The 23,957-nt window shown below is 35.2% G+C and overlaps 1 protein-coding gene across 6 annotated transcripts in view; it reads right to left on the reverse strand.

Annotated features, from left to right (window-relative positions):
• The window catches only part of UBE3A (ubiquitin protein ligase E3A), a 91,411-nt gene that overhangs the window by 25,520 nt on the left and 41,934 nt on the right, over positions 1 to 23,957 (reverse strand). For all 6 annotated transcript variants that reach the window (XM_082647426.1, XM_082647430.1, XM_082647431.1 and 3 more), the window contains 2 exons: positions 7,250 to 7,554; positions 21 to 1,267 (listed from right to left, as the gene is read on the reverse strand). In XM_082647426.1, coding sequence (XP_082503552.1) covers positions 21 to 1,267; positions 7,250 to 7,554 — 1,552 coding nt within the window. The remainder of the gene's footprint in view (positions 1 to 20; positions 1,268 to 7,249; positions 7,555 to 23,957) is intronic.

Below are 23,957 nucleotides of genomic sequence, written 5' to 3' on the forward strand. Positions count from 1 at the left end.
TAAACAGTAGCCCAACTTACCCGGACGAGGGCATCATCTATGATGTGGTCACGTCTGACTTTGAGTCTCAAATATGGATTCAACTGCTGTCCTTGAACTAAGCTGTAGAGAACAGTGATTCTTCGTTCACTGTACATGCGAATTCTATTGTCATAATACAATCCCAAATTCTTTGTGACAGCATTCAATATAAAGGGACATGTCATAAAAGAGAATTTGTTCTCTGTTTCTACTTTGAAAAAAGTATAATCTTTATCCATTTCTAGAACATCATTCAGTGGTTCATTAATAAACTCTTCAAAAGGGATAAGTGGTTTTCGACAATCCAGAGTTTTAACAGCAAGTTCAGTTTCTAGTGGGTCCACTCGAGGACCTTTCTTGTTCCTTCTTTCTTCTCCCAATAGCTCCTGAAGTGTCAATTCACTGGACTCAGGAATGGGCTCTTCATCATCTTCTTCATTATGATTTGTGTCCACTTCCCCTCCCACTACATTTGCATAGTAAACCATTTTCAAGCACTTGGAAGCAGCAACAATAGCATCATCATCGTTCACTAGATTTCGATTGTTAAAGTCAGTGCTTATGACTTTGTATGTAATAAGCTGTTGAAATGTTTCCATCATTCTCCGAATCTGGTCTGCGCTGTATTTAGACCACAGTCTGACCAGTTTTCCTTGGGCTGCAAGGGGTAGCTTACTCATTGCTTTGCAAAACAGTGGCAAAGCCATTTCCAGATATTCAGGACTGTGGAGATTTCTATTCTCCATGACAATAATGAATAAATTCAGATAATTAGGATCTCGGGAGTATACATTGTGATATGTCAAGTCACATTCCACATTAGGTGACAAATACACAAGTGCATTGAGAAAGGCAGTTTCTATTTTTTCATTAGAGAGCAATCTGGTGTAGACCCTTCTAATGGCCTCAATATCCACAGACACATCGTCAGGACCTAATTTTTGTAAGTTGTTATCTCCTTGTGAGCTATCACTTATCCTTGAGGAAGATGCTTCTGAATCTTCTTCCATAGCTGCAGCAGAACATGCAGCTTTTTCCTTTTCATCTTCATCTTTGTCTTCATCCTTTCCTTGAAGAGATTTCAGTTCTTCCTTGGTGTGTTGTTTGACTTTCCGAAAGCTTTGTACCAATGCCTCAGCACTAGAAAAAACTCTTCCAATAACACGAATTAAAGGGGAATAATCCTCCCTCTCTCTACATAATTCTAGAATTTCATATACCGTCTCTTCTGTTAGGTAAGTCACATCTAGAAAATTAGGAAAAAAGAGAACATTTATTTTCATAATATATATGTATGTTTGCTTTCTTTTAATAAGTTCTAGTGAAAAATAAAATTGCCAAACATTTTGCAATAAATACCATTTATGATTTACAACTCTTAAAAAGTATCTTAATACTTAGGTTCAACCAACAAAATATGCTTACCTATTTTTTTCAATGTACTACTAATATTAACAACTTTACTCATTCTTTTACATTCTATATGTATTCTTATATATAGCTTTTAATGAGCTCAAGCTCATTTTCACAATGATGGTATATATTAACGTGCAGTTTTAACTGTAAATATGAACCAAGATATCATGTGCCGACTCATCACAATATACCTCTTACAACTTCGCTTTACTTTAGAGCAGAAACACCACTATTTTTCTGAGAGGTTTCTTCCTTATTTCACTACTCTGTTTCAAAAGACTAGGAAGGCAAGGTTTTAATAAAGATTTCTTCAGAGTCCTCTTTTGGAAACAGCCCTTGTCCTAAAACCAGACTAGTTCCTTTCTGAGTCTTCCTTTCTGAGTCTTAGTTTTTTTTCAGGGTGGCCATTCTGTGGGTGACTGAGAAGGATTAATATATCATTTCCCATAAGCTCTGAAGTTGACAGACACTGCCATCTGCAGCCAGGTTGGAATAAATCTTACACAGTGACAGGAAATAGTTACAAAGCAGTGAAAACAATAGGGTGGGAAGAAGGCAACTTATGAGCAGACAAGTGAAACAGACTACTATGTAGTCACCAAAATCTGTTTCGTCTCCTTCCTGGGCACAGAGTTGGACACATTCTCCAGCTTTCCCAGCTTTTTGAGATAAGTGCTACTTTCAGGCTAATGCTTTTCTCCTTCTGGCTAATGGGATGATGCTTCCAGGATGGTTCTGAAACTCGTGTGTTAAAGATAGTGCCATTACAGCTGCAACTCTGAATGACTGCATGAACCAGAACTCTCTGCCAGTCTAAAATATTATGGCTGTTAGATGAGCTAGAAACAAATTTCCACTGTTTGTAATAAGCTAGTATTCTTTCTGGGGTCTACTTAATATTGTATTCTAGCTGATCCTTACAAGTAGAGAAGCCTTTCATTTTCCCCATCTTGCCTTCAGAGCCTTTAAAGTACACGTAATGACCATCTCCCCCCTAAAATGATATATTACCACTGTTTTTACAGCTTGTAGTATTCAAATCCATGGGAGTTTTATTATGATTTTCTATTATATCCATTCTTCCCCATAAAGAAATAACATCATAAAAGGCAAAAATGACAGCAGGCCCTGAAAGGCCAGACTGAATATCAACTTACTACACATTTTCAGAGTTACCGTAATGTTAACAAATTAAAATTCTAATGAAGTCACAGAAGAAACAAAGAAGAAAATACTTCAAGGACTTTTTGAGATAAAAATCTCTGGAGCCATGGACAGTTGCAGGGGTGAAAGAGTTTGTTGCAGTTTGCTGGAATTCATTTTACTTCCTTCTCATATCTGTCTTAAAATATAGTGGCTTAGGCCTCCACTGTCAGCTTTTGCCATTAGACTTTTTACATTTGCTATTATTCGCTTTCAGACAAAACCAGATAAACCTACAGCTCCCATTCTCTTTAACAACAAAATTTAAATCTATACATATACTCCCTTGAGAGGAACAGAGTAAGTTTGGAGGTTACAGAATGCATGAGTGCTTAAGGTGAGTGCCACTGCATGAAATACATTAGAAAAAGAAAGAAAAACTCCATGTGTTCCTTCTCTTACACTTTTCTTACTCGAGAAAATACAAGCACACACACAAAAATGAATTTTAACATGCTGTTTCCTAAAACTGCAAGTTCTCATCTTACTCAAATGTTGATTTATTTTGTGCAGTTTAATATGAGCTTTCATAATGTTTGACTTTTTTCAAAGAAGTTACCGAGTACAATGACTGGAGTGAAAAACAATGTAAAACATTCAAACTCAAAGAGTAGTAAATCCCAATGGTTGGGAATATCATACAATAGGCAGTGGGTTGATTCAACACCTCATATCATAAAACTCCCTGGCACTTACCATGAGTTTCAACTAAAAAAAAAAAAGAAAAAAAAAGAAAAAAACTAACAATTTTAAAATGAAAATTAGCTTAGCTATAATGTACTCTACCCTCATAATGTTATCAAAAAAACCAAACCCACCCTACATTCTCTCACTTATTTTCTGAGATAAGCCTATATAATTACAAAATTTCACCTACCAAAGCTGAGAAATATAACCCAATAACACTATTTTTTGTTATGACTTGCATGAATATTAGATTACTAGATATAAAATAAAATGTTTTAACAGTCAACAATTTATTGCATGCAATAAACAGGAGCATAAACGATTGTATTTTAAATGAAAATACAGAAGTAAAAATATTTCAATCCTGTAGTCAAATAACTACATTAATAAAAGAAGTGAAAACAGCCTTTAAACAGAAGATAACCAAATTTCACTTTATAAATCAATTCTAATAGCAAAGAAAACAATGAATGCTCTGGGCAGAGATAATTCAAAAACCCTGAAAGGGGGTGGCTGGGAGTGCGCATGTGCGCAAGCGTGTGTGCGTGTGCGCGCACGCGCATTGTGTGTGATCCCTAATGACTATAAAACATGTCTGGCATTACTCAAAGTACTCAAATGTTTGACAGGTAAGACTAACCGATTACCAAAAGGATATGAAACCTCTAATGACCGACCACAAGATCTCATTCTCAACTAACAGAAAGCTGAGTAACGCTGGGTAATACCCCAAGACTTTTGTGTCCTGATTAATAGCAGTTTAGTTTACATGGCTATATCAACTTAAATTTTCATTGCAATTACTTCTAACTCCAAAGCAAGTGCTATCATTGTTCTGTATCTGAAATGTGATCCTCTGAAACTGCTCTCTCAACCTCCAGCTCTCTAATATATCTGGGCAGACACTTTAGGCTGGCTAACTCCAAATCTATTCACCATCTTTACCCCGACATGCCATTGTGATAGAAACTGAAAACTAAACACTAGTATTCCAATCCTCACTTGCATTGGGGGCGGTATGTGACACAGGTCTGCCAGTGACCTAAGTGGAAGCCTACTGGTGGACTTCTCAGGATTTGTTTTCCTGATAAATGAGACAAATATGACTAACTCATACTTTGAGTAGAAAAAAAAATCATTTATTCTTATTAGCAGATGTACAAAATAAGCTAACTAATATAATTTTCAAATTACCCAAGCAAAGACTATACAGGTCTCTACAAATTATAAAACTGTCCTTCAAATTAAAAAAAAAAAGTGTTTACTAATATTTTGAGACCACTTTTCATACAGGCCAGTAAAAATTATCGAATTGTGCAAGAAATAAAAATGTAGCACCCCAAATAAAGAGGTTTTGCCATTTTGAATTAACTATTCAGATATGTTATTTTACAGGAAAGAGAACAAATGATATATTTTGTCTGTTAACTCTAAGAAGATGTACTGGTAAAACAATATTACTGACAAAAGTCTTAATCCCTTTAATCAAAACAGTGACAGCCTTGTCATCAAATACTTAGGCAGAGGATAATTTTAGAGTCATGTAGATAATCCTATCTTCATTGTGTCAAATGGACCCTTATACTTGTAATGAACACATATAAAATTTCTTAATATGATTCCTACTTCTGCTTTTGTATTTGCTTCATAGTAAAAGATAATACAAAATGCAAATGGTCAGTGAATGAGCAGCTTCCAAAAACTGAACCACAAAAATACCAAATTTTATCACACCACGAATCTAATCTTTGGTCCTTGCTACCAGACTGTCAACACCTTCTTTTATGGGCCATAACTCTTTAAGAACGGATCCTTAAGGTTTGTTCTATTCAGGATATTTAGGCATCTTCTGCTAAACTTCAGTAACCTCTTCCTGAAGTGTGTGAAACTGCTAACTGGGAGCTTATTTCGCACTACTTTAGTTGGAAAAAATTATAATATGTTCTTATGAGACCAGGCCCAAAAAACAAAAACAAAAAACACCTAATTTCTTAAAATGTAACCAAAACATAGTAATTATCTATTATAAATAACTATCCAGTTAGGACATAGGACACTCTGTATCCTAATCATCAAATAATAACGTTAACAAAAAGTTGCCTTGCATGTAGTAAATATGGCTTATCTTACGGATAAGCAGCGTTCTAGACCCACGCACCCTCTGTTGGCATGACATGCTCTTCAGAACATCTTCAAGTGATTCTGACATTCTACTAATTCTACATAAAATATACCAATACTTTATTCACGTGGTGTTTTGTTTAAAATGTTAAACTGAGTTTTTCAGACATAAATGTAACTTAGTTAAAAAACACTGCATTTTGAAATATAAACATTCATTAACGTCTGGGTATCAATAAAAGGAGGTATTCTACTGAGAAAACAATAAATGAGACATTTTTGTATGACATACCTGTATATTTTATGATATATGTGTATTTGAAAAATACTCAATCTATAAAATTTTAAACTTAAATTCTTATGCAAAAAGAGAGTTTGGGGCAGACTATTCAACACCTGAAACTTTGTAACTAGAGCTAACATATATAATTAACACTCAAAATGAAAGTACTAGTGCAGTTAATATATTTATAATTCCTAGTAAAAATATACTATAGTAAATACAGATGTTGCAGGAAAAAGGGCGCAGGGGGGAAAGAGTGTAGTATGTTGGAAGAAAGTACAATGAACTGCTAAATTATATAAACTTGAGCTTAAACAGTACACAAAGACTGAGGATAATCACCCAATAAGTACCTCTAAAATGAACCACATAGCCAAAAAGAAGATGGGTACGTCCATCCTGCACTATAACCCCCATATGGCTTCCTGCCTTCAACTGTGGCAGCACATCCTACATTCACAGTAACGGCTGTTCTTATGGTGCACACTTGCTGGGGAAATGTGTATAATGCAACTTCCACATTAACATATTGACAACGTTCACTTATTTATCTGGTGTGTGAGCTAATTCATGGAATAGAAATATTCATGCAATAAGCTGTAATAAAGTTATGAAAACAGCTTTATTATGGAAACAGAGTAGAAGCTATTAACACAATTCCATTTCACTAATTAATTTAAACTTGATTCAAATGACGTTACTGAAAACTTTAGAGGTAGTATCTAACTTCTATATATCCTAAACAAAAAGCTTCCTCTTTTAAAATACAATTACCTCTGGTAGGACTGTCAGTCATTCAAAAATCTGATTAACTTGTTTCTAATACCGATTTGCCTTCACTGGGAAAAAGAAAGCTTGAAGTTTATTAAAAAGAGAAAAAATTTTAAAAGTATTGAAATACAGCATCATTTAGAAAGAAAAATAAGGCTTGGGTAAGACCACCATTGTTAGGTAATGATTCTTGGCAGTATGAGCGTGCCAAATGCCTGGGAGAAGGTGAGCAGGATATAGGAAGAATACATTAGAAAGAAAAATTGATTATTTCTCAGGTAACTATTAACAACATTTTGCCTTGCCTTCAGAAACAGAAAAAGACCACTAATCAGTCTGCTACTTTCACTGTATAGTGCTCGGGTTCCAAAATGCATGCCAGATATTTAGTCCAGCTATTCCAACATCTAAATGACTTTGTGGCCTAGTTTAGGTTATTAACTACTACTTAATACATTTTTCCTAGTGGAAAATATTTAAAATTTCTAATCAATCCATTAGCAAAGGAACTTTGGGGAATATAATCTGCTTCTAATTAAAGATCATCGGAACAGTAAAACAGAGTGAAATCATTAACTCAACTATTAGTTCTGTCCTCTATCACAATAAAAAATCGATTCCACCATACTATCATGTCCGAAGGTCAAAAATGAGACAAAAAAAGCAAACAGCAACACCTCACACATTTTGAAAATCTCCAATGTGGTTTTCAGTCCAAAATTCTCAATTAAAAATAGAACGTCTTACCTTTAAAATCATCTCTTGCTCCTTGTCCATCCTTCTTGTTCATTTTCATGTCAGAGCAGTTGTTAGGGGCACCTTTAGAGTTTTCAAGGTAAGCTGAGCTTGCTCCTTTCTTGGAGGGATGAGGATCACAGAGTTTTGCATTAATCTTATAAAGCTCAAGGGCTTTAATAGCTGCTGCATTGTTATCCATACGACGAAAAGTTGGACAGGAAGCACAAAACTCATTCGTGCAGGCGTCATTTCCACAGCCCTCAGTTAACTGGTGGTAGTAGCGTTCTATTAGATGTTTTGCAGCTGCTCGCTTCCTGTACCAAACATTCAAACAATAAGCACAGTGATTAGTAGAGCTCTCAGGTACAAAGCTCAACAGATCATCAACAAGGCAGAAGTTAGTCAAGCACTGAAGTAATAAACCTGCGTATTAAGATGAGGTATAGAAAATGGAGATACACTATTTACACAAAACTTTTAACTGGTGAAATATGTGATACTTATTTCCTAAGACATATGATAAAGAATATCAATGCTTGTCAAAAATCATTGTTTTAATATAATATGCTTTCCTTTGGTTTGGGGCGCAGTGGAGGGGCGCTTGTTTGATGTGCTTCAATTGTTTAGCACCACAGCTGAAAATCACAAGTTTTATGACTAAGAGTTTTAGTATTCTATCACTTTAAAAATTAACATTAAGAAAATGAGAGTCTATTTAAAGTATCAATCCAGCTTTCCTTTATATAATCACCATTTTGTTTCAGCAGCCTGTAAATACTTGACTTACAGTTAACATAGAACTTCTATGTGGAACAAAGAAGGACCCCCCCCATTATCTACTATACGGAAGATTTAAAAAGAAATTTATAAATAAAATATCCAAACCTTGTGTTATATTACAAGAAAGTGGCTCAAAACATACAATTTTGAACCCAAAAGGTATCAGTAAACTTCCTCATTAATACCATGTCATAGGAACATGGAATATTTTAAATTCCTTTTAGAGCAAAATCTTATGTTACTCTTACTTTGTGAACATAAAGTATGCGAATTAATGTTCCATTATGGCTCTTCTAGCAGACCTAGCAAGGATATTGAAGAAGGGGTTATTTCATCAAGCAAGAAGCTGGACTAATTTCTATCTCTATGGCTTATTCCAACTCTTAAGATCTATACTTCTACTATTGATGATATGAGATCACCATAACTTGAGTAGTCGACTGGATCCAAAAAAACATAATTCACAGCTATTCCTTTTGTTTCCAAATAGACATGCAGGAATAAAAACTACAAATAATCAAAACTATTTAAAAAATAATTTATCTAATTTAATTCTCAAAATGTTCCTACAATGATCTCACAAACATGTAGGACTAAATGGCAAATGGTATTAGAATTTACATCTTGTTAATCGTGAGATACATCTTGTTAATCATGAGATACATCTTGTTAATCATGAGAAACTGAACAACTTACAAGAAGACAAATAAGAGACACACTAATAAGTCCAATTTTGTCTCAAAAGTAGGACTTTGTCTCTAAACTATCAAGGTAAGTGACAAACAGTAATAACTCAAACACATTCAATTCATTCTGGTGCTGTTTTTCATATGTTCCATGCAAATTTACCACTCAATGCATGCAAACAGAGAAAAAAGAAAAACCCACAAAACGCACTTAGATATTTTATTATATGTAGCTATAAACAATTCCACTCCTGAAAATTAAAACCTATTATTTCAGATATATCACTGTGCAAAATACTAAAGTGACAACATGTAAAGAAAGAGAAATATAGAATTTACAAGGCTTATACCATACACTGCTATTCTTCTTCCAAAACGCTATAGCTTTCCCTAGTGAGAATGTAAATAAGTATGTATTTCCATTCTGGAAGAAAATTATGAACATTTATCAAAAGTCTTAAAAATGAATCAGAGGATGAACCATATGAATCAAAGATCCCATTTTGGGTGAAAATAATTGGACAATTTTGTTTCTACAAAACCTGGAAAAAAAATTGTCATGCCCAAAAATAGATTACTAAAATGAACTGATAACCATTCACACAATGGAATAAACAAAAATTATCAAGATCTGAATTTGGCATAGATCACTAATTGATCTTTTAATTGTAAAAGACTGTTACAAAGTAGTGCCATATGAAGCCATTTTTATTTCAAAGTGTTAAGTCATTTCCCTGAATAATGTGATTGAATCCGTTTTTTAAATTATTCTATCATTTTGCTTGCAATTTATTTTTTCTATAACATGCTACTTGTATATTAAAATTAATGAATATGAAAAGGGAAAATGTTAGTGGTTTCAAAACTTCATATACATGATTTGAATGGCCTCAAGGTTTACTAAATTGTCCATATGAGTTTTTAAAGATTAGTTTCAAAAATCAAAATACCAAAACAGTCTAGCTATTTTTCTTATTGTCCTAAAAAAACAAACAAACCAAAAAATACCGGTCATACACATAATGCTTCTGAATGTAATACATAAACAAGTGTGAACATTAAAAACAGAACAAGACTGAGAAATCAGAAAACCGGCTTTAAGAATCAAAGTAGCTGTACTATCTGAACAACTCTGGGCCTAAGTTTCCCATCTTTAAGACTCCTTTCAGTTCTAAATCTGTTAATAGGGAGGTGAGCAAGGAACTATAATTTGTTGAATGCCTGGTAACATACTGGACACACTGCAAGGGACTTTCACATAGGTTATCTCATCTGAATCCCATGACTTTGAGGATGATCTTCAGGCCACAGCCAAAAAAGGAGACAGAACTGAAAGAGTCAAATCACGTATCCAAGGTCGCACAAAGGAAAGTGCAGAACTAGGATGAGAGCAGGAGTCCAGAGGTCTTCCAGCTTCAGAGTGTAAGTCGTTTCTACTATATTGTCTTACAGGTGATACATTTCAAAATAATTCTTAACAATAGTAGTACTAAAAACTTTTATGGAAAAAAAAATCCCATAAATAATGTGTAATTGAAAAAAGTAAAATGCCTTCTGAAAAATCGTAATTTGAATCTCAAATTTATGCATACCTGGTATCACACAAGAACACAGTTTCCTGAAGAACAGGTAGCACTATATTCTGTAAATTTAATATATTTATAATTTGTTGAAGACCTACGTGCTAGGCTTACAGATGTTCTTGCTTTAGACGACCATAAACCCTAGAAGTTAAAAGTTCACACTCTGAGGCCAGATTGCCCAAGTTCACATGCTGGCTCTGCCACTTAATAACTATGTCACCTTGAATGAGTTTACTTAACTTCCTGTGTCTCAGTTTCCTCATCTTAAAAATGATGGCATACAGAAGAATTATTATGGCTGTGAGAGAATTAAATGAGTTAATATATAATAAAGTGCTTAGAACACTGCATGGCACATAGTAATTATGGCACATAGTTAGCCACCATTATTGTTACAATTTTTATTAGCATCCTCACAAGTCTATGATTAGCTATATTAACCTGCATTCTGCTGATGCTCAGAGCTGCTACCTAACAAGTTACATATCTAGTAAGAGATCTGAACCCAGGTTTGACTCAAAACTTGGGCTTTTAATACCACTAAGGGTAGATTTAATATAAAAGTAGGCCCCTCTATTTGATCTGCTTTGCTGCCCCAAGACTTAGAAACGGCAGCTAGACTGATGAAACAGGACTGAAAGGAGGCCAAGACAGAACCTCCATGTTATTAGTGGAATCAACCACACCAAGTATTTTTCTTCTTTCCTCACTTCAGTGACACCCTGAACTACCTGTATATAATTCTGTATCCCCATCTAATTTAGAGCACATAAAAAAGCTCTACATTGGGAATATGTACACTAATAATGACATTTTGGTAAATAACCTGTACAAGGTTAATCCCTATACATCAAGTTGCCAAATCATAGCTTATGGACCAAATCTAGCATGCCACCTATTTTTTTATAGCTTGTTTGGTTTTTAAATTTTAAATGGTTGAAAAAGTCAGTAAAAGAATAACATTTTGTGACATGTAAAAATTACACGAAATTCAAATTTTAGCATCCACAAAGTCTTACTAGAACATAGCCAAGCTCATTCATTTACATATTGTCTACTGCTGTTTCCACATTACAACAGCAGAGTTGAGTAGTTTTAACAGAGACTGTACAGCCTGCAGAGCCTAAAATAAATACCACCTGGCCTTTAGAGAAAAAATTTCCCAACTCTTAATTTAGAGACTGTGCTTTCTGCCCTCCAGTGACACTTCCATCCAATCACATGGCCTCCTACTCTTTCTTTTCCCTCAGCAAATCATTTTATGCAGTAAAATGTATAACTCCCTCAAGTATGATTTCAAAAAACAAAGGAGAGAGGGAAAAAGAAAGATAAAGAAGAGATGAGGAGAGAAAAAGAAGAAGAAAGTGAAATAGAAAAAAGGAAAGAAATGAAGAGACATCTTTTCCCAATGGGGTCCCCTTTAGTGACACCTTATCTGTCATTCAAAACTACCCCAAGAGGGGCTATGGCTAACTTTCTATAATTTCCTCACATCTCACTGCCTTTTCTTCTATGTAAAAAACAAACCAAGTATTATACTTTATAATATACTGATTTTTTATAAAGGGATTTTTTCTTATCAAGTCAAGTGACATTTAGTGATAGCGCTCTCAACGCTCTTGAGATTACTTACACATTGAAAACAGGTAATACTTTCCACTGACTTCTTTTACTTCTATGACTGAATCAGTGAGACAGTCCTACAAATAAATGTTCTGTGGAATAATAATATAGAGAGCCAGAGTTACTCTAGAAAACTTGGCGGAAATCTTTTAAAAATGGTTTCACCTTAGGGGGAAGTGTACTGATGTCAGCAATTAACTTTGAAATGTATGGGGGGGGGAAGATGGATTGATAAATAGAAGGGTGGACATATGATAAAGCACTGTAAATATTAAAGGTAGAATGTAGATGACAGGCATATGGCATCAACTGTGCAATTCTTTCAATTTACCTGCATGTTTGGAAGTTTTCGAAGTAAAACACTAGGGGAAAATACTGTTGCCGTATTGTAACTTTTTAGACAGCAGATCAAATGGCAGAGGAAATGGTTTCAGCCATCAGGGGAGGAAAAGGAAAACCAATGTCAACATCATCAATGGTACTAATACCACATTTGCCGACTCTGTTTTTGGAACAGTCCGGTACTTAACAAAAACAAACAAAACCCTATAATAATAATGATAAATACAAGAGTTAAACTCTGACCACATTATACACAGCAACTTAATTTGCCTGTCAAGGACACAAATACTAGGAAAGTATGTTTAATGTTCCTATACCAATGGCAAACCACTGGAATCAGAACCACTGAAACAGCTGCCAACAATATAAGAGATGTTAGTGGAAAATGATCTTAAATTGAACTTAGTAGGAAGTTGGAAAATAAACAATGAATACAAGAACAAAGAAAATGAAGAAATAAAAATAGTAACTGTCAGGGGACTTCCCTGGCAGTCGAGTGACTAAGACCCCGAGCTCCCAACACAGACGGCACAGGTTTGATCCCTAGTCAGGGAACTAAAGATCTCACATGTTGCATGGCATGGCCAAAAAAAAAAAAGCAACTGTCAGAAAGTGAAGATGTATCAGTGAACAGTGAGCAAACAAGACTGTTAATTATAATACAAAACGACAGAACTTAAAAGAAATATTAACTGTGACGTGCAACCTAAGAACTATTGGTGGAGGAAGTACAGAATAATGAAAGGAGATTAAAAGGCAAAGATCAAAAGAACATGTGAACGTTAAGTAGAGGGGCTTTAATTGAAAATGAAGTCAAATGAAGACGTGAGGAATCAAGAAGCCAGAGATAAAACAGAAAAGGGCCCAAGGCTTATATAATCAGTCTATAAAGCTAATAACCACTGCTTACTAGCCTCAAAGAAAGTAGAACACCTTTGTTCCTTCTAGGATGTTGCCTTTGTAAATCCTCCACCCCTTCCCCAAAGTTTTATTTAACATAAAAAAATTTTAAGAACGACCAATGTCATCCTAGATAGTATTAGGCCTTACAGAAATAGATCCGACCAAAAATACATCTGTGACACAGCCATGATCAGGTTTATGGCTGGGTCTATTACAATGGATTTGAGTGAATTATTAGATTATTTCAATTGTGAACTCATTATTACCATGATCCAAGCAACAAGCCATTAACTATAGAATAAGATACAGTTTTCACAAAAAAAAGTTTTTATTTAAATTGGTATTTTTTTACTGTTAGAAATATGTTTACTGTAATAACTCCTGAGTATTCTTTTATTGAGGCTTATAATCTCAATGCCTAGAGAGTTCATTATACAGTAAACACAACTGTACAACTAAATATTTATACAAAATTACTCACCTTAAAAAAACTTTTTGTTTTTAAAACAGTGTGACATTTTAGAGTGAAGAATAAACAAAATAAAAAATATATCCATCCACCTCCCTCCAATTAAGATCCTAAAGGGAAAGGAATACAAAGTACACGTTGGCATTAGTGTAGAGCAACTACTAATTCTCTGTGATGATCATGAAATATGGTCTTTGATTTTTATTTCTGATTCAAAGACAATCAAGACAAAACTTGTACCTTGACTAATTATACACTTGAGTGTCTACCATGGATCAGGCAATATGCTGTAAATTCTGTGATAAAGATCTGGTTGGCAGACTATTCTGCATTCTAGATAACTGGATCACTCTTATAAAATAATCTTTTCTAGGAGGTTAGGGAGCTAAGAAAACCTTGGAGTTATTAAAAAACTTAATAACTTTTATAAATATTGTTGAGAAACACCTAGAGTTCTTTCAGTGTTAGGGTGAGAAAATTCTTAAGACTTAACTTTGAATTTATACTAAAGATTTAATACACATCAAAGTTAGCTTTGTATAGGTGATAAATGAGCTTATAGGTGCATTCCTATCAACTGAACTGTAGAATTACTACATTTATCTGAACAAAGATAAAAAAAAAAAACTAACCAGCCAACCAGAAAGGACAGCAGGATGGAGAAAAAAAGAAGCACCAGAACTGATTCCCCCACAGAAACTCTGACTTATATGTGATCCCAAAACCTTTTAGGAAACCTCCAAAACCAATTAGAAAGTTGCAGTACCTCAAGCAAGCTCAAAGCCTAAACCAGCCAGAAATGTGTAAGAAAAGTTGTTTCATATCAATTGCCTCAACCCCTCCTCAAACTGGCACAGTTCACAATAGTGATGAAAAGCCCAACTTGCAGCATCACCCTTGGGAACAGAAAAAAAAAAGAGAAGAATTATGTCCAACATTCTCAAGGGGGCTGCCCAAAGAACTATTTTCTGTCTTGCCTAACTCAGAAAACTGATGGAACTAGCATACACTGGATGCCTAGGGAAAACAAAAGACAGTTCTCTGGCTTGCTCAGAGAACCGTAAGTGCTACAGAAAGACACAAGAGAAGGCAAAATACTATAAGCTCTTGAAACAACACCAATAAACCTCTTCAATTGGGAAATTACAAGCACAAGTCCAGAGAAGATGCACTCCCTAAAAGGTTTTAGAGGTACCAAGAATCTCTAGCTAGGCTGAATGATGGTGATCTTCCCCTCTATGAAGCCAGACCATAAAGACTGGGAGAGAAGCTGTTTTCCAAATGCAAAATCCACATCAATAACAACAAAAAAAATAAGGCACATAAAAAAACAGGGAATCATGACCCAGTCAAATGAACAAAATAAAGTTCTAGAAAATGACCTAAAGAAACAGAGCTGTGTGAATTAAATGACAAAAAATTCAGCCTAATTGCTTTAAAGAAACTCACAGTACTACAAGAGAACACAGAGAAAAATAGATGAAATCATGATGCATGAACAAATGAGAATATCAAAAAATATATATATAAAGAACCAAAGATTCTAGAGTTGAAGAATACAATAAATGAACTGAAAAATTCTCAAGAGGTAATGGCAGATTTGATCAAGCAAAAGAAAAGAATCAATGAACCTGATGGGCGGGTCTTTGAAATTCTTGAGTCAGAAGAAAAAAAGAAAAGAAAAGAAAAAGAAAAATGAAGAAAGCCTAAGGGACTTATGGGACATCATCAAGATGACTAATATATGCATTAGGGGAATACCAGCAAGAGAAGAGAGAATGAAGCAGACAGCTTATTTGAAAAAATAATGGCCAAATACCTTCCAAATAGGAGGAAGAAAAAAATGGTATCTAATTTTAAGAGGCTCAAAGGACTCCAACTAGGATGAACCCAAGGAGGCCCATACTAAGATGCATTATAATCAAACTGTCCATAGCCAAAGGTAAAGAAAAATCTTGAAAGCAACAAAACGGAAAATACTGGTCATGTACAAGGAAGCTACCACTAGACTATCAGCAGATTTCTCAGCAGAAACCTTCCACACCAGAAAGGAGTGGGATGACATATTCACAGTGCTGGAAAAAAAATACCTTCCAACCAAAACACTATTTACTATCTGGCAAACTGACTTTAAAAATGAAGGAGATATAAAGACCCCCTAGCATAAACAAACCTGAGATAGTTCACCACCACTAAACCCACCTTACAAAAAATGCAAAAGGGAGTCCTACAACTTGAAACAAAAGGACACAAAACACAACACAAAAGCATATGAAAGTATAAAGCTTTCTGGTAAAGGTAAATTTATAGACAAATACAAAATCCTGTAATATTATAATGGTGGTGAGTAAATCACTTTTAATTCAGGTAGAGAGTTAAAATATAAAAACATTTAAAAAACTCAACTATATGTCAATGGATATGAAATATAAAAAGGTGTGATTTGTGTCATTAACAAAAATGGGAGAGATGTAAAGAAGTAAAGTTTTTGTACACAACTGAAATTGTTATCAGTTTAAAATACTTCATTGCAACTGTAAGATTTTATGTAATTGCCATGGTAACCACAAAGAAAATACCTATAGAAGATGCACAAAAGAAAGGAAGGAATCAAAGCATGTCACTACAAAAAAAAAAATTAACAAAACACAAAGGAAGGCATCTCAGAGAAAAAGAGGGGAAAAAATAACTACAATATATACAAAAAAACAATTAACAAAATGGCAACAGTAAGTCGTTCCCTATCAGTACTTACTTTAAATGTTAATGGATTAAACTCCCAATCTAAAGACATAGATTGGCTAAATGGATTTAAAAAAGAAAAGACTCAGCTATATGTTGTCTACAAAACAGTTACTTTAGATACAAGGACATACACAAGCAGAAAGTGAAAGAACAGAAGAAACATCCTATGCAAATATAACCGAAAGAGGGAAGAGATACATATGATCAGAAAATAAAGAAAATATTTATATATAAGAAAATAAAGTCAAAAACTGTCACAAGAAACAAAGGACACATTATATAATAATAAAAGGGTCAATTCACCAGAAACACACTACGATTATAAATATATATGCAGAGCACTGAAACATACTAAGCAAACATTAACAGCATCAAAGGGAGAAATAGACAGTAACACAATTACAGTAGGACATTTCAGTACCTCACTTTCAATAGTAGATATATCAACCAGACAGAAAATCACTTGGGAAACAGAGGACTTGAACATCATAATAGACCAAATGGACCTAACAGACAAATAAATGACACTCCAACACAACAACAGCAGAATCTACATTTTCTCAGTTGCACATAAAACATTTTCCAGGAAAGAGCACGAGTCTTAACAAAATTTAAGAAGACGGAGATCATACCAAGTATCTTTCCCAACCACAATGGAATGAAGTTAAAAATCAAAATCAAAAGGAAAACTTGAATATCCACAAATTTATGGAAATTAAACAACATAGTCTTGAACAACCAATGAGTCAAAGAAGAAATCAGAAGAAAAATCAGAAAATATCTTGAGACAAACAACAATGAAACACAACATACCAAAATGTATGGGATGCAGCAGAAGCAGTACTGGAGAAGTTTATAGTGGTAAACAGCCACATTAAAAAAGAAAAAAGACCTTGAATCAACAACCTAACTTTAGACCTCAAGGAACCAGAAAAACAGACTAACTCAGAAGAAAGGAAACAAAGATTACAGAGAAATGAAATAGAGCATAGACAAATGAAAAAATAATCAATGACATTAAGAGTTGTTTTTGGAGAATTTCAAGAAAATCAACAAATCATTTGCCAGACCAAGAAAAAAGAGAAATGACTCAAATAACAAAATCAGAAATGAAAGAAGATAAATTATAATTGATGCCACAAAAATAAAAAGAATCATAAGAGACTACTAACAACAAGTATACACCAACAAATTGAATAACCTAGGAAAAAAATGAATATATTTCTACAAAAGCCCAGGATAAGATAGCTTCACTGGAGAATTCTACCAAAGATTTAAAGAAGAATTAACACCAATACTTCTCAAACTCTTCCCAAAAAATGAAGAGAAGGATACATACACTTCCAAACTTACCTATGAGGCCAGCATTACCCTGATACTGAAATGAGACAGAACTACGAGACAAGAAAAATACAGGCCAATATCCCTGATGAATATGGATGCAAAAATCAATAAATTACTAGCAAGTAGAATTTGACAACACCTGAAAAGGATTATATACCATTGCCAGGTGGGATTTATTCCTGGAATGTAAGGATGCTTCATCATATGAAAATCAATCAATGTCATACACCAAATTACCAAACTGAAGGACAAAAATAACATGATCATCTCAACTGATGCAGAAAAAGCATTTGACAAACACCCTTTCATAACAAAAAGTCAAACTAGACACAAAAGGAAATTACCTCAACATAATAAAGTCCATATAAGCAAAGCCCACAGTCAATATTATACCCAATGGTGTAAAACTGAAAACCTTTCCTCTAACATCAGGAACAAGGGAAGGATGCACACTCTCACCGTTTCTTTTCAACACAGTACTGGCAATCCTAGTCAGAGCATTCAGGCAAGAAAAACAAATGAAGGCATCCAAATAGGAAAGGAAGAAACAAAATTATCTTTGTTCATAGATGACATGAATATGCAGGACACCATAAAGATCCCACACAAAAAAATGTTAGAATAAATGAATTCAGTAAAGTTGCAGGATACAAAAATCAACTTGCAAAAATCAGTTGTGCTTCTATAAACGAAAAATGAACAATGTGAAAAGGAAATTAAGAAAATATTCCCATTTGCAACAGCATCAAAAATAAAATACTTATGAACAGACTTACCAAGGAGGCAAAAGACTTTTACAGTGAAACTGACAAAAAATTTCTGAAAGAAGCTAAAGACACAAACAAATGGAAAGACACCCTATGTTCATGGACTCAAAGACTTAGTTAATGTTGTTAAAAGGTCCATACTACCCAAAGCAATCTACAGATTCAATTCAATCCCTATTGAAATCCCAATGGCATTTTCTCAGAAACAGAAAAAGAAATCCTAAAATTCATATGGAATCTCAAAGGATCCCAAATAGCAAAACTAATCTTGAGAAAGAAAAACAATGCCAGAGGCCTCACAATTCCTGATTTCAAAACATCTTTACAAAGCTACAGTAATTAAACAGTATGGTACTGGTATAAAGACAAGTCATACATACCAATGGAATACAACAGAGAATACAGAAATAAACTCTTACACATACGGTCAAATGATCTTCAACAAAGATGCCATGGGTACACATGGGAAAGAACAGTCTCTTCAACAAATGGTGCTGAGAAAACTGAATATCCCCAAGCAAAGAATGAAGTTGGACCCTTAACTTATACTATACAATATATAAGTTAATTCAAGATGGATTAAAGACCTAAATATATGACCTGAAACTATGAAACTCCTAGAAGAAAACATAGTGGGATAGTTTCAGGACACTGGATTTGGGTAATGAATTCTTTGACACCAAAAGCATACGCAATGAAAGCAAAAATAGCCAAATGGGACTATATCAAACTTAAAAATAAAAAATATCAAAGGAAACAATCAATAGAGTGAAAAGGCAACCTATGGAATACAATCTATTCAATCTTCTGGGCTCAACAGTCTATGTCAGGAGTACAGGAACCAGAGGGTTGAGGCTGGAAGATAGTAGAGGGGCCAAGGGACATCTCTTAAAGACAAGGAAGGACAGATGGGATGACAGAAAGCAAGTAAGAAAGCACACAAAGTCTGCAACCAGAGGTGGGTGTTTTAATTAAAGGTTTCAGGGGTAAAACAGTTCAGACCTACCTGCCTATGGGAATGGGAAGGAGCAGGAAGCAGAGGTGAAGGTTTTTGAAGATAAAATGGGTGGGGAACTGAGATGTTGTTAGAGGTTACCCATGTAAACAAAGACAGCGGATCTGCAGCAGAGTACAAAAGTATGAGTTCTTCAAAGACTGAGAAAGGCCTGGGAGATAACTAGATAATGAAGAGAGAAGATGACACAGCCAGAAAAGCACAGCCTCAAAGGAACAGGGATTCTTATACTGAGAAAATAACAGAAACAGTCCAGAAGCATTAGTGGAAAAAACAAGTAACAGTGTGTAGGAAACAAAGTCAAGGCTTACAGCACCCTGTATCCAGTAATGTAGAGACTGTTCTCACCAAGTTACCACTTTTCACTCCTTATTTTACTTAACCTTGCTGAGAAATGTAGGCCTTTTGGAAATTGTTGACTGTGGGCTTTCAGGACACTATTTCCTGATTTCCTCCTTTCTCTCTGGCTGTTCTTCAGATACTTCCCTTCCTAATCTAGAAATGCTTATTATACTCCCCAGGGACCAGCCATTAGACACTTTTTCTTTTGTATTTCTCTTCAGACAGTTTCATCTTTCAAGGCTTTAGGAACACCTGATGACTTCCAAATGTCTCCTTCAGTATAGTTCAAACTTTGCTTGAGAAACTAGTACTATTCCAGCTCCTATGGCTATTTCTATATGGGCTCTTTCTTCAAGGAACTTACTGTTTAAAGGGGAAAAAAAACAGAAGATTTTAACATCATAGGGACTCAAGAGGTATGGCAATATAAAGAGAGGCATTTTGACCAAGATGAATCACAAAGGATGACTAGGAACTGACAACACAAAGGGTGGGAAGACTGGTTCAGATAAGAGGGAAATGAGTGAGTGAAGGCAGAAGAGCCTAAGAACATGGTCTTATGACAACTGGAAGCAGTTCAACAGTAAAAAGTTCAAAGAAGGACTCAAAAATTATGAAGAGGCAGGGAGAAGCCACATTATGGGAGACTTTATAAGATATGATAAGAAATTCAGATTTTAGCCAGCAGAGGAGTAATCTTACAAAGGCTAATAACTTTCTCCACATAAAAATTCATGCACATATACTCCATCTGGCAAAAAGTTTCAGAACGTTCACACACTATTCATAAACCACTAGATAAGAACACTTGCAGCAGGAGTCACTAAAGGGTTTTAAGCAGGTCAGTGACTAAGTCAAATCTGCCTTTATGATAATTCCATTTTCTAAACTGGGACCAAAGTTGGCAAAACTGGAGACAGGCAATAGAGTTAAGTGATGACTACTATTACAGACCAGGCAAAGAATGAAGAAGTAGCAGGAAAGAAGAGGAAACTGATGCAAGAAACATTTAAAAGATACTGCTACTACATACTGCTATGTAGGGGCAAATGAGTTGAAACAGCTAATACCTAGGTTTCTAAGATGGACACCTGGGTAGAAGGTAGCGCTACAAGCTGAAATGATAACGATAAACATTCATTAACATACAGTGAGTGGTTTTTGTAAATTATGTCCTTTAATCTTCACAAATTATCCTAAGAGCGAGGATTGTAAACTATTCCAACATTTCTTAAACTTTTTTTAAGGACACGTAAGATATAATGAATAAAATGCAAAATTCACACTGATTCTAAAAACTGCTTCATTGGAGTACTTCAACAAAACAGCAGAATTTTGCTCATTCTGCCTTCTGAGAAGACTCAGTCAGAGGCAGTTCATCTATTCATCCATCCCTACCATGAACCAGAAGCATGTTTCCTTGTATACAAAACAGAATATATAGGTTTCTACAATGCTTTGTGGTAGAAAAGTGGACAGACTATGACTCATGTCACTTCTATGCCTAACACTTTTCATTAGTTCCCATGTCTATCAGGAGAAAACCAGGGACTTTTCAGTAGTGTCAAGGCCTTTCACTATATGGTTCTAGCTTTCTAATTCCAACTACCTTTTTCACCACTTCTCTCGTCTCGTAACTCTGTATTCCAGCATAACAGTTCAGAGGATTTGTTCTGCTGTCTTCCTTGGCTCCAGGTCTTAAAAAAGTTTTTCTTCCTGCCTAGAATACTATGATCTCAACATTTATAACTAATCATCCTCAAAGATTCAGCTTAGCTATCATTTCCAGGATCACGACTGCTGCTCCCACAGTAACCTGTACCTACTCTCAGTACACCTTATAATAACTGCCTATTAATTACATGGTAAGCTCCCTGAGACACATGATCCGTTAATTTATTTATTAATAAATTAATAAATAACCCAGTGAATTTCAGAGCCTCAATGAGGAGTCTTCAATTTCTCTCCTGATATTGTCTAGATAACAGTGTCAATTAACTCTATCTTTTTCTAGTACTTAACCATAAAGGGAAACAGATGTCAGGATACCTCCCAGTTTCTTAGGTATATCAGATGCACACAAAAGAATATGCAAAGGCTCAGTCTGAAGAAGAACGTGCTATCAGAACCCATAGGAGAGAAACCTGAAAACAGAAGAGCTATCTTTATTTGGTTGAAGAGATTTGTATCTTTTACTTCAGAATGTATTTCAAGATGTTACTTAATCCATAAATGTTTTTATACACATGTAAGTATATTTGAGTTGAAAGTCGTATAGAAATATTTTCTCCCACTCCACACTGAAAACAGCATCCAAGCTATATCTCAACTTCTGATTTCTGGTTCCACAAGTAAGGAGCTAGGAAATCACTTCTCCAATCCAATAACAAGTAAAAAGCTAAAGAGACTAAAAAATCCACAACTCTTCTTGAATCCCTAAGGGAGGGAGAACATAAACTGCAAACTGTTGTCCCTAATACTGAAGAGACAAACACAGTTTTACTGAAGCAGAGATCCACAAGCAGGAATCTGTGACAGGACATGAGACTGAGCATAGGTAAGTCTAGAGTTAAAAACTCTAGGGGGGCCCAGTCACAGGGGAGCCCCCACAGTTCTTATGAGACTTACCCCAAGAAGCTCAAGCAGGTTCTCAAAGCAAGTACTGGGGATAATCCTCTCATACTTCCAGCAGGGATAGGAGAAAAGGAACCATTTTGAGACACACCAGAGCCCTCTATTCTTCTTACCAAGGCCTGTCCTCAAGCAAACTAGTTTACCAGAGCCTACCCTGATGGGATATTATCAAATGCTTCCTTTCCCCTTATATCTCACTATCACATTACTAAAGCCCTATTTACAGCAATTCCTTTACTTGGGAAATCATGTGCAGCTATTAAGAAAAAATTACAAAGCATACTAAAAGGCAAAAAACACTATTTGCAACCACAGAGCAAGCATAAGAACTAGAAATGGCAGGGATGTTGGAATTAACACACCAGAAATTTAAACCAACTAAGGGCTAGTTAATATATAATTTACTAGTTTTAATGAATAAAGTGGACAGCATGTAGGAACAGATGAACAATGTAAACAGAGAGATGGATATCCTAAGAAAGAACTAAAACAAACAAACCTGGAGATCAAAAACACTGAAACAGAATTCAAAAATGTCTTTTATGGGCTTAATAGTAGACTGGAAACAACTTTTCTCAGTAGACTGAGAAAAGACTCTCTGAACTTGAAGATATATCAATACAATCACCAAAAACTGAAAAGCAAACAGAGCAAAGACTAACAAACACAAAACTGACTATCTAAGGACTGTGGGACAACTATAAAAAGTGTAGCATACACATACAAGGGATACCAGAAAAAGAAAAGACCATCAGAAATACTTGAAACAATGACTGAGAATGTCCCCAAATTAATATCAGACACCAAACAACAGATCCAGGAAGCTCAGAAAACACCAAGCAGGATAAATGCCCCCCCAAAAACCCTACACTTAGGCATATCATTTTCAGACTATAGATAATCAAAGGTAAAGAAAAAATTCTGAAAGAAGCCAGAGGAGGGAAACTCCTTACCTACAGAAGATCAAAAATAAGAATTACATCTGACTTCTCCTCAGAAACTATGAAAGGAGAGTGAAATGAAATATATAGAGTATTAAGGGGGAAAAAAGAAAGAAAAAAAAACCAACTTAGGGCTCCCCTGGTGGCACGGTGGTTGAGAGTCCGCCTGCCGATGCAGGGGACGTGGGTTCGTGCCCCGGTCTGGGAAGATCCCACATGCCGTGGAGCAGTTAGGCCATGTAGGCCCGTGAGCCATGGCCGCTGAGCCTGCGTGTCCGGAGCCTGTGCTCCGCAACGGGAGAGGCCACAAGAGTGAGAGGCCTGCGTAGCTCAAAAAACAAAAAACAAAAAACACCAACTTAGAATTCTGTACCCTGTGAAATTCTTCTTTAAATGTGAGGAAGAAATAAAGACTCAGACAGATAAAAATTCAGGGAATTTGTTGTCAGTAGACCAGCCTTCTTGTTACAAGAAGTTCTCTAGAGAGAAGGAAAATGATACAGGATCAGAACCTCAAATTTACATAAAGAAGGAAGAGCACTG

The sequence above is a fragment of the Grampus griseus genome, assembly GCF_964374135.1.
Source record: "Grampus griseus genome assembly, chromosome: 2".
In the NCBI taxonomy this organism is placed as follows: domain Eukaryota; kingdom Metazoa; phylum Chordata; class Mammalia; order Artiodactyla; family Delphinidae; genus Grampus; species Grampus griseus.